The sequence below is a fragment of the Sprattus sprattus genome (genome assembly GCF_963457725.1).
Source record: "Sprattus sprattus genome assembly, chromosome: 6".
NCBI lineage: Eukaryota > Metazoa > Chordata > Actinopteri > Clupeiformes > Clupeidae > Sprattus > Sprattus sprattus.
Genome location: NC_137925.1, coordinates 7047978 through 7065897, shown reverse-complemented (window position 1 = coordinate 7065897; position 17920 = coordinate 7047978). Strand labels below are relative to the sequence as shown.

Sequence of the window (17920 nt, the reverse complement as noted above, 5' to 3'; positions counted from 1 at the left end):
CACGCACACACAAACACACCCACACATACTGTCCTCATACTTCCTTTTCCGCCCCCTCTCCTCTCCTCTCTAGTATTTCTCCTTCTCTATCTCCCTCCCTCTCCTCTCCTCTCTAGTATTTCTCCTTCTCTATCTCCCTCCCTCTCCTCTCCTCTCTAGTATTTCTCCTTCTCTATCTCCCTCCCTCTCCTCTCCTCTCTAATATTTCTCCTTCTCTATCTCCCTCCCTCTCCTCTCCTCTCTAGTATTTCTCCTTCTCTATCTCCCTCCCTCTCCTCTCCTCTCTAATATTTCTCCTTCTCTATCTCCCTCCCTCTCCTCTCCTCTCTAGTATTTCTCCTTCTCTATCTCCCTCCCTCTCCTCTCCTCTCTAGTATTTCTCCTTCTCTATCTCCCTCCCTCTCCCCTCCCCTCCTCTCCCTCCCTTCTTTCTCTTATCACCCTTTCACGGGTGAGAGCCAAGGACCAAAACAATCTGTCCTCACCTCCTCAGGCCAGTCAAGCTCAGACATGGGCTCTCAAGGATCCTTTTAATGAGCCACGCGCCCTCAGTGACACCACTCTTTAAATACCACTAAAGCCCACAGGAATTACACTTCACCTTTCACATGAACCTCCCTCCTCACCTCCCACCTGCCACTTCACCCACGACAAACAATGCGTGGAGTTTGATCATGTAACCTCGACCAATGACTTAAATGTATTTAATAAATCAACTAACTTATCAATTAGAGGACCATTATATTTTCGTCAAGAGCTTCAACAATGCATGGAGTTTGATCATGTAACCTCGACCAATGACCTACATTTATTTATTTAATCAACTAACTAATCAATTAGAGGACCATTATATTTTCACCAAGAGTTTGATAATGTAACCTTAATCAAAATAGTTACTTAAATGTTTCTAAAATTATTATTAATGAATATAGTGAATTCTTATACAGATGATGGCTAGTCCATTAAAGAGCCGTCATAGTTACATCATGCATAATGATGGCATCTACAGTATTGAAATAAAGAATGAACTTAACAAAGTTACATTTAGAAAGTATTGGGTAAGACCAATACTTCAGGGTCAGGTTCAAAGTTCAAGAAGAGTTTGAGGAAAAGCATCTTTGAGGTTTTCTATTCTTACCTGCGGAGGCTTTCAGGGAGCAAATGAAAGAGGATTAGAGGAGAGGCTCTTCCTTTGTCTCCAGACTCCTGTCTTCTTCTCCGAGGCTTCGTGTTATTTTTACCCAACGCGTCCAACAACAACGTCCTCTCCACGCAAGTCGCTGTGTCATGGAAATCTGACAAGCTCACTTCCTCTAGACGGAGGGACAAACCGATCTGGTGATGAATCGGCGTCTCATTTTATTGATCCAAAGGAAACTATTTTATTCAATATGTATTTATTTAGAAGAGACATTGATCCAAATAAATAAACAAATCCAGATATTTGTATCAGTTGGTGAGCTCCCTGGGTATCAAGCGAATTAAGTTAACAGCACTTTGCCATACAGCATGTACTACATATTCACGTCAATCACATAATATGGCCTGTATGATTACGACAGCAGGGACAGCAGGGACCAAAGGGTAAGACTGGCTACTGAAGAAGCCAGATTCCGTATTTCATATAATATAGAGATATATAGGATATGTTGCAGCATGTGAAATGCTTTATCTCCATCTCTTCATTTAGCCAGAGGAGCTGGGGGTCAGGGGAGCTGGGGGACGAGGTAGTTGTAAGAGCGCAGAATGTGAGGAATTGTGGGGTAAAAAATATATGTTTCACATTTAATTAAGTAGGTTAGTATAGGATTCCATAGTATAACATAAATTGAATTGGTAACTTAGTGTGGCCATGTATTCTGTCTGACCTGTTGGGTAAGGTTTGATGAGCTAAGAGAGTTACTCAAGGCTTGGGGTAAGGGGATCCTATGTAAATATTCTTATCTATAGTGGAGGACAAGGTGGCCACAGTGTATTAGTCCGAGGGAGGGGTTTTAGGTATAAGAGATGGGTTTGACCAGAGATGTGTGGGCATTGTTGTTGGACATTTCATGAACATGGATTGCTTGTAACAATGCTCCCGATATCGTTAATAAATCTGCAGTACCACTCCAGTTGTCTGTAAGTAATTTTGACCACAGAATCACCAAGAGGAAGACTGCAGCAGTGAAGCTGAGAGTGGTGAGGCAGAACAGGATGAGGATGAGGAGCCAGACAGTGAGGAGAGTCTTGTACCAGGGAAAAGGTTGCAGGTTTTTTGTGGAAGTCAGGGATCCGTATCCATTACCCTGTCCCTGTCTGAAAGATGCATGTAGCCACTGTAGGAAGGGTGCATTCCCTATCTCATTGCTTTAGGCAGATGTTCCCTACTGAGGGCCTAAAACACATTGTACAGCAAAACCAATCTTTACTCTGTGCAGAATAATGTGAATACACCCCTGAACTGTACAGAGAGGGAAATAGAGCAGTTCATCGGTTGTGCCTTTCATATGTCTATATAAGGCGTGCCGTCAACACGCATGTGTTGGCAGGCACACTATCCCATAGTCAAAATAGCAGATGTGATGACAAGGCAAATTTGCATTTCAATGACAATACTAGTGATCCAGGCCATGACCCACTTTTTAAGGCCAGACCTTTTCTTACCACTCGAGAGAATGCAAAGCATCCCACCAAGTGAACATCTCTGTGTTGATGAGCAGATAATTCCATACAAAGGAAAGAGCCATCTGAAACAATGCAATCCAAGCAAGCCTCATAAGTGGGGATACAAAGTGTACAGTATGTGCTTTGTGAATCTAAGGGCATTGCATATAACTTTGAGATGCATGTTGGCAAAATTCAGCCAGTCAGTGGGATGCCTGGTCTGGGTGCAGGCAGCAATACAGTCCTACATCTAGACTTGTGGTTATAATAATTAATAATAATTCATTTTATTTGTTGAGCACTCTTCATTCAAGCAGAATCTCAGAGTGCTAAAAAACAGCTCTCAGCAAAAGCACAGTTTAAGAAAATTATACATTTTTTTAAAAAGTAGGAAATGCCTTTCTGAATAAAAAGGTTTTTAGTCCAGTCTTAAAACAGTCTAGTGTCTGTGTTTCCCTTAAGTGGTCCGGGAGGCTGATGTTGTCTGATGTTGTCTGTATATTACAATAATCTTAATGATATGTTAAAGTATGTGTATGAGTATGGCAAGCATGTGTGTGTGTTTGTGTGTGTAAGAGAAAGACTTTTGTACAGACTTGGTTCACTAGTACAGGCCTTGAGATAGAAATGGCAAAGTCAGGCATCTTCTGCCTTGGCACAGTCAGAACCAACAGGTTGAAGGGATGTCCCTTGAAAATGTGGCAAATGCAACGTTCACCTCCCCCAAAGAACTGTGTCTATGAATTCCACAACTGATTTGAGCTGAAGTGTTTTTCAATAAAATGTTTGAAAAAAAATATATATACCTTTCTTTTTATCAATGGTATTTTAACTTAGGAAAATGTTCATTTTTTTTTTTTACCCTAATGGGACGTAGTCATTTAAAAATGACGGTTCCCCAAAATAGAGGTCAAAGGTCAAATATGGAAAGTGAGCTCAAAATATTTATTCTAGGCCTAAATACACTTAAAATCAAAGGTCAGTAATTTTGACCATGAATAATCTCCACAAGGCCCATAGAGGGTAAAGGCAGAGGTAACTTAACATTCTGCTGAAACTCAGCCTTCTGCAGTCGTATTAAACTTCAATGGAGGAGCAAAAGATGGGGTAGGGGCTTATGCCAGGAAGTCAGAAAATGCTAAGCCACAGCACATCTCACTCATTTAGTAGGTTTGTCAGTGCTTAATACCACCCACACATTCATCCACCCACCCACCCTCAAAGACACACACATTCACACAGACACACACACACAGAGAGATTCTCTCTCATGCTGTGAAACATTACCCCTCTTGGAACACAGCAAGCTAGGGAATGTGTGACGGTGGATTCTGATTGGCTGGCGGTGGGGGTGACAAGTATGCCAAGATCGGACCCCCTTTCCCGAAAACCGCCCACGCTTGGACACAGACATACACAAACCAAAACACACAGACATGTATACTTTACACACTCACACAGATACAAATTCCATACACACACACACTCTCTCTTATACACACACTCACACAGACAAAGAGAGACAGAGACAGAGAGAGAGAGAGAGAGAGAGAGAGAGAGAGAGAGAGAGAGAGAGAGAGAGAGAGAGAGAGAGAGAGAGACTCCTTCCATGACGGTGCGAAGGAGGATTCTACCAAAGCTGAATGGCTGGGGTTGTTAAGAGACTGAACAGCTGTGTGGATTATGTTATTTATATACCTTATAGGGGCATTCCTGCCATGAAACACCTGCGTCGCCACTGCATCCCACATGCCCTAGTTGTCAGGGAGAGTTAAGGGACTTCCCCTTTCTCTACTGAACTCATCAATCCATTCCATGTTACGCAGGGCAGGATGAGATCTCTTTTAATTCTGGCCACAGGGAATCCGATTTCCCCGACGATGACTCACATCTAAAGAGGTCGTGACCCCTCTAGTTTTTAGGGGGACAGTTGGGGTCCGAGGCAAAGACTAACTACCGCAGAAGCTAGAGCCACCATATCATATAATAATAGAATATATAGATATGCATGATATGGCACTATATGTAATATAATAGATATAGTCCAGGTATTTCAAATCCAAGTAAAATCAAACCCAAGTCAAAGCACTTACAAAGCATTGACACTAACCACTGCAGCACAACGCCCATATACAGATTAGATAGATACACACTGATATAATACACTTTATACTTCATCACTTTCTATATACACAGTTATAGGCAAAAGTTTTGGCACCCCTGACCAAAATAGGTTTTACATTATAACACTAGCTATTATATTATTATTACTAGTTATTTTATTATAATGCTAGTTATTATATTATTGTACTCGATATTATATTATAATGCTAGTTATTATATTATTGTACTAGATATTATATATCCAGGTGAGTCAATGGTCAGGACTACTGGAACCTCATGTCTCCATCTCTTCCCTCTGCACTTCAATAAGGCGACTGGAAGGATGACAGAAGACTTCACTGTTGAAATATCTGGTGGTTTTATGGAATAAAGAACGTTCTTTTAGTTAAGTTCTTTCTGGTGATCTTGCCCCATCGACGCTCTGAGGTTTTCCTCTGCCTTAACAGCACATCCCTCTCTCTGAGGGCCGATCAGTCAGGAGAGAAGTCTTATCCATATGAACTTTAACACTATGGCCATAGGATAGGAACCAAGGGGTCAGGAGAGGAGTCTTATCCATCTGATCTTTAACACTATGGCCATAGGATAGGAATCAAGGGGTCAGGAGAGGAGTCTTATCCATCTGATCTTTAACACTATGGCCATAGGATAGGAACCAAGGGGTCAGGAGAGGAGTCTTATCCATCTGACCTTTAACACTATGGCCATAGGATAGGAACCAAGGGGTCAGGAGGAGAGGAGTCTTATCCATCTGACCTTTAACACTATGGCCATACGATCGGAACCAAGGGGGCAGGGAAGATTAAAAGACTCATGTTCAGGGCTAATGGACATGCTCACATTCTTCGTAGCCAAAACATGTATGTTCATGTAGCCATGAATAAGAAAAGACACTTCTGGAGGAAAGTGAAACCGACCCAGTCCTTAAGATGGGCCATGACCCTCACTCAGATCTGTCTATCAGCAGATAGTGCCATGGCCCAACCTTGTGTCTTAGGAACACAGATGTCTTGAGCATGAATAGTTTATACAACAGCAAAGTAAAATACACATTAGGACTTATGATACTAACTGATTTCAAATAGTTTCTTATAACTCAGAAAGATGGATCAAATGATTCCTGAGATGGAAACTATTAACACCTACAGTCCATACGATGACTGATTTACTGTTCGCAGATATAACTATTCTAAGGCTAATCTAATGAGTAATTACCATGGCGACCTCCACTCCACTCCCCTCCAGTACATGTGAACTGATCGGCCTATAGGTGGCAGCAGAGAACTGGGCTAATAAGAGTGTGAACTTTGAGCTATTCCTGCAGAGGGTACTAAAGCTTTCACAGAGGGACAGGATTCATAAGGGAATTAGACTGAAGGAAAAACGTCCAAGAAGACACATTTTTACTTTTCCATCTTGACACAGTCCACTGATGAATGGGAATCAGACACAGAGCTTCTTTATAATCTCCATTTTTTATTTTTGTTCTTAATTCTTCGCTTTATGTACGATCATTATGAACAAATTACACCCCATCCATTTCAGACAAAATAATAAATCAAAACAAATTACTCAAAGTAAAAAAAAATAAAAAAAATCCAGAGAATAGACAGCTCATTATAACAAATTCTTCATTGTCCAAACAAAGGTCTTTTGCTTTTGTCCTTCTGACCATGATGACACAGGTTCTAATGTGAAAGTCACAAACACACACAGAAACACACACACACACACACACACACACACACACACACACACACACTCACATCCAAGATGTTTTCGTGTTTCACTTGTTTTTCAAACAAACACAGGTGGTTTGGACCCTTGATTAACTTGATTCATGAATGCATGAGAACCACACCATGAGGATCATGCTTCCCTCTTCCTGGGAGTGTACGGCTCTTTAAACTGTGTGGATAAAAAGGTAGCAGCTCACTTGGTGCCGTATGCGGCCCTTATCCAGGCCTGATCAAGGCCAAACCACTATCAGGGTTGATCTGATATCTTGATAGGGCGAGAACCTGAATATTTAGGTTGAGACGATAAGGCACCTCGCCAGGTAAAGAGAAGCCTATGTGAAATACATAAACTAAAACATTATTTAAAAGAAGAATTAAAACCACGGTTGGATTAAAAGCATCAGTAACACTATAAGTCAAAGCATCTAATTGGCAGACAGCCGTACAAGGGATGCGGGTTAATCATAAGGGACAGAACATGAAGTAATGGGGGGGTTATGGAGAACACACGTGTGCATCACAGGAAGTAATGGGGGGGTGACAGAGAACACACGTGTGCATCACAGGAAGTAATGGGGGGTGGCGGCGAACACACATGTGCATCACAGGGATCCAGGAGGCTGTGTCCCTCAGTCAGTCAGACATGAAGCTGGGGAGCGTTAGCACGGGTAAGCGGTTAGTGCTACTCAGCTGCAGTCATCAGGACCATCAGAGTCATGGGCCAGAGGGGTTACAGGTCCCCAAGTAATAGACAGCCTCAGAGCAACAGGACCTGGGTTACATTCATTCATGTCCCCCCTAGCATCCATCTCTAAATGCTACAAATACAGCAGCCAAGCCGACCTGAACTGAATCTGAAATGAAATCAAATGAAATTGAAAGGAGTGCTTGAGTAAAAATGGTTGACTTTGCAAAAACTAGGAGAGGAATTAAGAGAGGCGGGTCCCTTTTGTTTCAGGGGTCCAGACCAAATAGAACTGGACTGGGGGGTGTGTCAGTTCAGCAAGGTGGTGTAACAAGTGTGTGTGTGTGTGTGTGTGTGTGTGTGTGTGTGTGTGTGTGGGTGTGTGTGTGTGTGTGTGTGTGTGTGTGTGTGTATGTGGTTTACCAGTGTTGGATTTCTCATAGACTGTTTGTTTCTCTCAGTGTGTGTGTGTGTGTGTGTGTGTGTGTGTGTGTGTGTGTGTGTGTGTGTGTGTGTGTGTGTGTTGTTGTAGTGCAACTACTCAGTGTCTAGATCCTTCCGTGAACACACTGTCCCACCAGGTGAGGTGTGATCCTTTGGTGCAGCCCTGGATCTCAGGATCGCAGGTATATCCCATGGGGCAACAGTTCATCATGTCAGCACAACACACCGCCTGTGTGATTAGATAGGAGAGTGAAGAGAGTGAAGAGAGAGAAAAAGAGAGAGAGAGAGAGACAGAGAGTATTACCATTATTATTTTTACTGTTGTTTATTATTATTATTGTTGTTTAAGTGCTTTGGCAACAGTGTATCGCACATTCATGCCAATAAACCCATTTGAATTGAATTGAATTGACAGAGCGAGAGACAGTGAGAGAGAGAGAGAGAGAAAGAGAGAAATGAATCACTGCTCCAAAAACCATTTGACTAACAGGGCTAAACTGCTCAACCGTCTGTAATTACTAAATGTCAAATGTCAGTGTTGGTTGCTTTGGTTATTTTCCGAGTTCATATAGGGATGATGCACTGAGCGACAACAAATGACTGTCACTAGTTTCCCTTGCCGATTTAGATGCGGGAGTGGTAGCAGACCTGGGTGAGCCAGTTGTCACTTTTTTCCCAATCCACAGGCTGATCTTTATGTGTGAACTGCAGAAGATCTGCATGGAGTGGGTGTCACTCTTTTCCATTGAAAGGCTCATTTATATGCGTGTGAGGCAGCAGATCTGTGTGTGTGTGTGTGTGTGTGTGTGTGTGTGTGTGTGTGTGTGTGTGTGTGGCAGCAGATCTGTGTGACAGTGCAGCTGATGGTTTCAGTGGAAACAGAGAGATAGTTGTGTTGAGCAGTGGACTTGCTAAATCTGTGTGTGTGTGTGTGTGTAGAACAAACTAAACTAAGGAGTTTAGATGCTTGCCCTGTCAGTTTTAAACGGTACAGCCACAATTGAGTTGAAATGGTATATACATATAAACCAAACGTAAATCCTAAAAGGGTACTTGAATGCCAAATAAATCCCAATGCAGTAGTCTTTATCACTGAAATTAAGCATGGCACAACATTGTCTGTTAAACTGTCACATTCTTTCTTTAAACTTTGACATAGCAAGAATGTGATTGTTGTTGAAGTGAGTGTCCCTTTCCCTTTCTGTAAAACTCTTGTTTCAGTCTGTGTACCTACACATGGACTGGAGTTTGAAGACGCCAAGAGATGGCCAGCTGGCATAAGTGAGGTACCAGTGGCCCACTGGTTGTCTGCAGTGGAATGCTAAGGCGTTAAGGAGCTGATATGGTGGTTTCCTGGTTGTCTGCAGTGGAATGCTAAGGCGTTAAGGAGCTGATATGGTGGTTTCCTGGTTGTCTGCAGTGGAATGCTAAGGCGTTAAGGAGCTGATATGGTGGTTTATTGGTTGTCTGCAGTGGAATGCTAAGGCGTTAAGGAGCTGATATGGTGGCTTACTGGTTGTCTGCAGTGGAATGCTAAGGCTTTAAAGAGGTGACATGGTGGTTTACTGGTTGTCTGCAGTGGAATGCTAAGGCTTTAAAGAGGTGACATGGTGGTTTACTGGTTGTCTGCAGTGGAATGCTAAGGCTTTAAAGAGGTGATATGGTGGTTTACTGGTTGTCTGCAGTGGTTTGATGTGTGTCAGTAGCGTACCCTCTTGTAGGGGCAGCAGGCCCAGTCGCTGGGGGAGGTCCTGCAGCAGGTCTGGTCCGTGTCGCAGCGGGTCGCAGCGTCACACTGCACGTCTTGGGACGACTGTTGAGCCACGGTCAGCGGAGAGAGGGGCACTGGTGCGGCCGGGCCCAAAGGCTTCACACAGGTACCGGACTCCAGCTTACAGGTGTAGCCCTGTGGACAACAGTGCTCCTGGTCGGCACAGCACACCGCCTGGAGGTGAACAAGGAGAGGCACACACACACACACACACACACACACACACACACACACACACACACACTTCCTTTTTCATGGACATACACAAATAATAAAGGTCTTAACCTATAATCAGTGTTAAAAAGAGTTAAGGTCTAGAGTGTATGTGCGTGTGTATATATATACACGTGTAAGCATAGTATGAGTATGCAAGTGTGTGTGTGTGTGTGTGTGTGTGTGTGTGTGTGTCCTATAGACTGACCTTGACTAGAGGACAACAGCCCCAATCTCCAGTAGGTAGTTTACAGCAGGTGGAGCCCGACGCACAGGTGCTCTCATTGTCACACTTAACGTCCGTCACATCCTCGGTGACCTTTGACCCGTCTGGCACCCGTGTGGCCCGGGCTTCCTGCTTCCTGTACCAGGGGATCTCGAGGCGCCCTTTGGTGCATGACGTGCGCTTCTCGTCACAGGTGTACCCACCGGGGCAGCAGTGATCACCTGTGCTGCAGCACACCGCCTGGGTGGACAGGAGGGAGACAGAACGAAATAAACAACGGTTAGGAGAGAGAGAGAGAGAGAGAGAGAGAGAGAGAGAGAGAGAGAGAGAGAGAGAGGGAGGGAGAGAGAGAGAGAGAGAGAGAGCGTGAGAGTGAGAGCGAGAGAGAGAGGAGAGTGAGAGAGAGAAAGAAAGAAAGAAAGAAAGAAAGAAACAAAGAGAGAGAGAGAGAGAGAGAGAGAGAAAGTAGGTGTGAGGAGAAAAGAGGAGAGGTTGAAGTGTAACAACAGGCAGACAAACAAAAGGGCAAAGAGAGAAGAAAAGAGGAATGAAATCTGGAATGCAAACATACGCAGTCTACATGTTAAACGGCACCATTGCCTTCCCCTTCAGTCCTCTGTGACATCAGCCCCTCTCACCTGACGGAGCGGGCAGCAGCCCCACTTGCCAGCATTGTGCATGAAACAGCAGGTGTTGTCGTCAGGGCAACTGGTGTGGGCGTCGCACATGAGCCCGTGAGATGGCGACGGTGCCTTGAGCGTGGCAGCGGCATCATCATCATCCTCAGCACTGGCACCGGTACCCGTGCGCGGGCTGGCGTTCAGGGCGGGCACCTTCCTGGCCAGGGGCACGGGGCCGTTGGCGCTGTCACAGGTGCTGGCTGCCAGGTTACAGGTGGAGCCGTGGGGGCAGCAGTGCTCCATGTCCTCACAGCACACGGCCTGATGGGAAACCACAAGCACTCAGCTCACAGAGACATTACACATTACATTTACATTTACATTTACATTTAGCAGACGCTTTTGTCCAAAGCGACGTACAAGGGAGAGAACAATCAAGCTAAGAGCAATAGAACCTGGTGTAACAATAAATACTGCTTTTTTTTTTCAAAAAAAATAGAAAACGACATAGAAAGAAAAGGAAAAAGAAGTGCGGGACTGTCACTGCTTAAGTGCAAGTTAAGCCAAGGTGCCAGTTAGGAAGGGAGGTGTTCTCTGAAGAGCTGGGTGTCTTCAAGAGCTTCTTGAAGGTAGAGAGGGATGCTCCTGCTCACCCATCTTCTTTGAACATCCATCTAAGTGTGTGTCTAGTGTTATGTCCAATGCTCAACCATCTTCTCTGAACATCCATCTAAGTGTGTGTCTAGTGTTATGTCCAATGCTCAAACATCTTCTCTGAACATCCATCTAAGTGTGTGTCTAGTGTTATGTCCATTGCTCACGGCCTGATGGGAAGCCAGGAGTAGCTCTCACTACCAGCTTAGAGAGAAACATTTAATATCAAAGAACTTGGTCAATAGGACTTCGGTATCTATTTTGACTGTATATTCATACTATCCATCTATCTAACTGAATGAATTGTGTGTGTATGTGCAATTCAAAAAGTCTGTATTGAGAGTGTTTCAAGTTTCGCTGTTAGAGGGTGGGGTATTGTTGTTACTACATCCATGATGCTCAGAAGGACCCGTCCTGTGTTTTTGTGTTTTTGTGTGTGTGTGTATGTGTGTGTGTGTGTGTGTGTGTGTGTGTGTGTGTGAGTGTGTGTGTGTGTTGTGTGTGTCTGTGTGTGTGTACCTCAGGTAGTGGGCAGCAGCCCCACCCCCCAGCGGCCGTCTTGCAGCAGGTGTATTTGCCTGGGCAGGACGTAGACTCGTCGCACTTCTCATTGGACGACTGCCTCTCCAATGGCAGAGCGGGCGTCTTCTCCGCCCAGGGGACGGAGTTCAGGGGGTCAGTGGGGTCATCACAGGTGCTGGCCCTCAGGTTACACACCGTGGCGTGAGGACAACAGTGGAGGTGATCCGGACAGCACACAGCCTGATGGGGACCAAAGAACAGCAGGAGATCAATCATGATATTACTATCTTTATATATGTGTGTGAGTGTGTATACACACACATTGCATTACATATATTATTATTCATATTATCATGATTATAAGTGTATATATTACATATTAGGCATTATCATTATTTTCATTATATATCAGTTAGAATATATAAGGCATCAGTCATGTTCTATACAAGTCATTATTATCATTATATAAACACAACTAAAGTAAACCCATAGGGAAATTGTTCGGTCCTAGTTTGACATATAAACCTGGATTAGGTTTGGATGGAAGGCTCATGTTTTGATGACTCCAGACAGAGCAGAAGTTAAAGGGATAAAACACACTCAGCTGACCCAGTTATGAACACCAGAGCGGACACTGAAGGACAGTGCAGCGGAGGTCACCCAAGGTAGCAGAAGGGAATATGACCCACGGTAAAAACAGAGGAGAGAGAGAGAGAGAGAGAGAGAGAGACACTGAGAGAGAGAGAGATAGATAGAGAGAGCCAGAGACAGAGAGAGCGATATTCAGAGAGAGAGAGCGAGACAGAGCGAAAGAGAGAGAGACAGAGAGACAGAGAGAGAGAGAGAGAGAGAGAGAGAGAGAGCGAGCAAGAGAGCGAGAGACAGAGAGAGATATATATATAGAGAGAGAGTGAGACAGAGCGAAAGAGAGAGAGGCAGACTGAGCAAGACAGAGAGAGACTGAGAGAAACAGAGGGAGATAGATAGAGAATAGTAAGTTAAAAGCAGAGCATTTGAAAGAGATGCAAAGAGACAGAGACTGCAGGGCAGAGAGAGATACAGAGAGAGATACAGAGACTTGACGTGCAACCAGGGACAGAGGCATGCAATAACTGTCACCTCCTCCAGGGGGCAGCAGGCCCAGGCCCCTGTTGCTGTTTTACAGCAGGTACTCCCATCAGGACACGCCACAGTGTCATTGCAGGGAACTGCAGCAGCTGGAGAGAGAAGAGGAGAGGAGGACAGGATCACGAAGCTGATGCATTAAACAAGTTCTTTGACTTAGCCATAAAAACAACACATTTTTTTTTTACCAAATGTATAGCCTAAGCAGACAGACAGGCTTTTGAGTGTCGAAAGTGTGTGTGAGGAGTAGGGCTGTCAACGAATATTCTAAATTCGAATATGTTTTCGAATAGTTTTTAAAAACAGATTTTCGAATGTGAAAATTCATATTCGAAAGTATATAAAAAAAAGTATATTTTAAAAAAACACGCTCAACAGCGGCAGCAGCGGAGCGACTGTCTGCTTTGATGGTGGCCGAGTGCCTGAGGTCAGAGACAGGTCTTTTTTATTTTGTTTTATTGCAATACAATAAACAAAAACATACAGGGTCAGGGACAGGTAGCAGGAGTCACACTGTCTGGCACAGCATCACTGCTGACAGTTGACTTGGGTAGAAGATGGCAGAAGGTGCAGAACTCAGCTTGACCGCAGCAGAAAAAGTAATTATAACTCCGCAAAATCTAAAGAGCGATGTGTGGGAACATTTTGGATTTTGGTCAGTTAACGGGAAACTTGTTGAGCCTACAACTAAAGCAGTGTGTAAGCTATGTAAACTAGAATTAGCGTACCATTCAACGACAAGCAACTTGAGGCTACATCTCCAGAAAGTGCACCCAAGAGAATATGGAAGAAAAGGTGGAACTTCAGCGAAACAGCCACGTCTGGATACGTATTTTGTGCCGTCTGCCACAAGTTCGTTGTCTGCGGAACGACAAGAGGCCTGCACGCAAAAGTTAATTTCGTTCGTATGCAAGGACATGAGGCCGATCAGTGTGGTGGATGGGATAGGCTACAGGGAGTTCTGTAAGGCACTGGAACCGAGGTACCATATCCCTACCCGTGGAACAGTCACAAATAGGATTGTAGAATTGCATAGCAGCACCTTAGACAAAATAAAGAAGTCAATCAAAGACAAAGATGTGGCTCTTACCACGGACGGGTGGACATCCCTAGCGACAGCATCCTATGTGTCAGCAACGGCCCATTGGATTAGCGATGAATGGGAAATGCATAACGTTGTTCTAAGCACAAAAGAGCTCAAGGTCAGCCACACGGCAGATAATGTAGGCGAATGCATTCAAGAGATCTTGGACGTTTTTGACATAAAAATCGGATCTGTGATTGCCGTCACAACGGAAAATGCCACTAATTATGTAAATGCAGTGGAGAGACATCTTCAGACGGTAGATATACCATGTGTGGCGCACACAATAAACTTGGCTGTGCGTAAAGGGCTCGGGGTCAGAGCCATTGAAATCCCCGTTAGTAGGCTGAAAGTGGCGGCCTCGCATTTCAGCAAATCTTCCGGCGACAGATACCTCCTCGAGCAGAAGCAACGTCTTTTAGGACTGAAAACAGAGAAGCTGATCAACGACTGTCCAACGCGATGGAACAGCACGTATGACATGATCTGCCGTGCATCGGAGCAGCAAGCAGCTGTGTCTGCCGTCATCTTCGAAAAGAAACTCTCAAGAATGGAGCTGACCACAGGCGAATGGTCCCTAATGGAAAAGGTGAGCATAGTGAATGAAATATATTTTTAAATAGGTAGGCCTAATGATGGCACTCTTATTACTCTTATTTACTGTGCGTGAATATTATTAATAATGCAAACCTGTCAATCTAATATCAACGCATATTATATTTACTTATTTATTGCAGGTGCAAGAGGTCCTTAAACCCTTTAAAGTGGCAACAGAAGCACTTTCAACGGACAAGTATCCAACCGCGTCAGCTGTACTGCCTTTAAAACATGTTCTGCTCGCTCAACTGAACAAGCGGACGCCAGGCGAACCAGAACCACCTACATTGTCCGAGATGAAGGCAAAGATCATCACAGATCTGGAGAAGCGGTATGGCGAGGATAAGAATGCATTCATGCTGCTTAACAAAGCGAGTTACCTGGATCCACGCTTTCATCGCCTCATTCATTTAAAAGAGGAGCAGAGACGGCAGATGCAGGGGGCTATACTGGAGGAGATGAAGCAGGTGGATATGGCAGGCAGTGAGGCCGCTGCCGGACAACTCCATGACAAGCAACCCGTTGAGAAAACAGCTTTAACGGCTATGGGGTGTCTCTTCGGAGACACGTATTGCACGGAGAGCCCAGACCAGGACAACAATCTGCAGCTTCAAAGGGAGATGTCGATGTACCAACAAGAGTCTCCAATACCTGCGCAACACAATCCTCTCGTGTGGTGGAAAACTTTGGGCTCTGGGAGATACCCTCACGTCGCCCAGATGGCGAAGAGATATCTTTCCATCCCCGGATCCTCAGTCCGCTCTGAACGAGTCTTTTCCTCCGCTGGGAATATTGTGAATAAAAAGAGATCAGCACTGCACCCTCCAAATGTGGACTCTCTTGTGTTTCTGGCAAATAACTTGTAGGCCTTCCTAGACCCAACCCCCCCCCCCCCCCCCCCCCCCCCCCCCCCCTTTGTATACACGCGCAAAGAATGTAAGTAGCCTCTTTCGTTTTTAAAAGCCCTTTATTTTTGTATGAACCTCAGGGTAAAAGTTCTTAGTTCTTTCTCGGAATTGTGTGCCTCATTTTATTTGTCGTTAACGTTCATTTAAACCGCTATGCGCAGAGAGCGCGACGGTGCGGGGTAGAGAGAGAAAAATAAAGAGTGCGTGTCTTGGCCATTAGTTCATTTACGTATTTTTGTTTAGGTAATATGCTGTTAAATATGTTTAAACTTTAATAAATTACCTATACAAGTAGTTATGTCTCGTTGTTTTCATTTGTCCTGTTTTTGACGTGCCTAATGCGCAACGAATATGTTCGAATATATGTGTTTTTTTAAAGGGAATATTCGAACGTCATTTTTGAGCAATTTTGACAGCCCTAGTGAGGAGTCACATGAATGTTGTACTGTGAACTTGTAATGTGTGTGTGTGAGTGTGTGTGTGTGTGTGTGTGTGTGTGTGTGTGTGTGTGTGTGGTAGGGATACCTGTGTGTTGTACTGTGTATTTGGTGTGTGTCTGCCAAGTATTTAATAAGCCCATAGGTGGTGAGTGTGTGTGTGTGTGTGTGCGTGTGTGTGTGTGTGTGTGTGTGATTTTAGGGTGTCTGTGGAGTGGTGGGTGCATGAGAGCAGTGTGTGTGTGTGTGTGTGTGGTAGGGGTGTCTGCTGGCGTAAGTATGACCTCACCTCTGGTCTTTGGCTGGTTTAGGGCGGGGATTTTCGTTGCCCAGGAAACGCGTCTGTTGGCTGACACACAGGTGCTGTTTGTGAGGTCACAGCTCGTGCCTTCTGGACAGCAGTGCAATTGATCAGAGCAACACACCGCCTAGAGATACACATCACATATTAGTACACACACACACAGACACAGACACTCACAGACACACAGACACACAGACACACAGACACACAGACACACAGACACACAGACACACACACACACAGACACACACACACACACACACACACACACACACACACACACACACACACACACACACACACACACACACAGACGGCCTTATTAAATACTTGTCCTTCAGAGGATCATGGGTTCAGTAAGAACAATGCCCCAGCTTCTACAAGCGGAGACATAAAAAAGCCCAAACTGAGAAGGTAACGTGGAACAGTGAAGTCTGTCTAATATGAAAGAGAAAGCCAGACCCAAGCACACACACAGATGCAGATGCGGATGCACACACACACAGATGCAGACGCACACACACACACACACACGCACACACACAGATGCAGATGCGGACGCACGCACACACAGATGCAGACGCGGACACACACACACACGCACACGCACACACACAGATGCACAAACGCACACACACTGATGCAGACGCGGACACACACACACACACAGATGCAGACGTAGACACCGTACCTTTGGCATTGGGCAGCAGCCGTAGCCACCAGTGTTTAGGGCACAGCAGGTCGTCCCGTCAGGACAGGTGGTGAGTTTATCAGGGCAGATCACTACACACAGACAGGGAGGCATAATGCCATCAGGGCAAATAACTACACACTGATAGGGAGGGTTAATGACATCAGGGCAAATAACTACACACAGATAGGGAGGCTTAATGACATGTCATCCTCTACAGTTATTTAATGGCAGAAAAAAGTACTGTGAGAACTATACTAATAAATCATCAAAAAATAAATAAACTGATAAAGTTGCATAAGTTAAAAAAAATAAACAAGACAAGATGCTTCAAGGCGGAGGCAGTACGATGACACACGAAATAAACTAAATGTGCTTGAAACCCACTGTGACACTAGGGCATAGAAGTACGAGCTTAAAACGAAATCATCTTCATACAGATGACAAATTTAAGTGTACTTCACAGTACTACCTTGCACCTTGTCACACCACCATCATTGATACAAAAAAAAAACCTATGTACTAGATTGATGTCCAACACTGTTGCCTTTATCTAAGTAGCTTGTGGAGTACCAGTGATCTAACACCATTGTGTACACAGTTGTACAACATATACATTATTGACACCACTGAAATGTTTCTCTGTCCCTAAATCCCACCACACTGGTATCATGTATCTATTTAACATTTATGTAACGTTTACTTATTTTCTATCTGTGTCTCTTAACAAGTATTATAAACCCCACTCCCCCCCCCCCCCCCCTTTATTTCTTTCCTTCCTACTGTGAGGCGCATTGTGTTACCTTCGTGTATGAATAAAGTTTGATTTGATTTGATTTTATCTGCAATAAGGCTTTCAAACTCCTTACCCTTCAATCTTACCTTCTTTGGCAGGATGCCTGTTTAGGAGCAGGGCAGGTAGTTTTGGGGCCAGAGGCGTGTGTTTGTGTGTGTGTGAGGACGCGCACATCTTGTGTTCCAGGTCACAGGTGGTGTTGTTGGGGCAACAGTGGAGCTGGTCGCTGCAACACACAGCCTGATGCACGCAAGCACAAACACACACACACACACACACACACACAAACATCACGCACACACGCACACACGCACACACACAAACATCACGCACA

The 17920-nt window shown here is 44.6% G+C and overlaps 1 protein-coding gene across 1 annotated transcript in view; it reads right to left on the bottom strand.

Moving 5' to 3' along the window:
• Positions 1-6305: 6305 nt before the first annotated feature.
• grnb (granulin b) overlaps positions 6306-17920 on the bottom strand; it is a 17902-nt gene continuing 6287 nt past the window's right edge. The window contains exons 8-16 of the mRNA XM_080841035.1: positions 17673-17826; positions 16791-16882; positions 16085-16223; positions 12764-12861; positions 11642-11884; positions 10487-10789; positions 9831-10088; positions 9350-9583; positions 6306-7867 (exon numbers count right to left, since the gene is read on the bottom strand). Of these exons, the coding sequence (XP_080697161.1) occupies positions 7736-7867; positions 9350-9583; positions 9831-10088; positions 10487-10789; positions 11642-11884; positions 12764-12861; positions 16085-16223; positions 16791-16882; positions 17673-17826 (1653 nt within the window). The 3' untranslated portion in view covers positions 6306-7735. The remainder of the gene's footprint in view (positions 7868-9349; positions 9584-9830; positions 10089-10486; positions 10790-11641; positions 11885-12763; positions 12862-16084; positions 16224-16790; positions 16883-17672; positions 17827-17920) is intronic.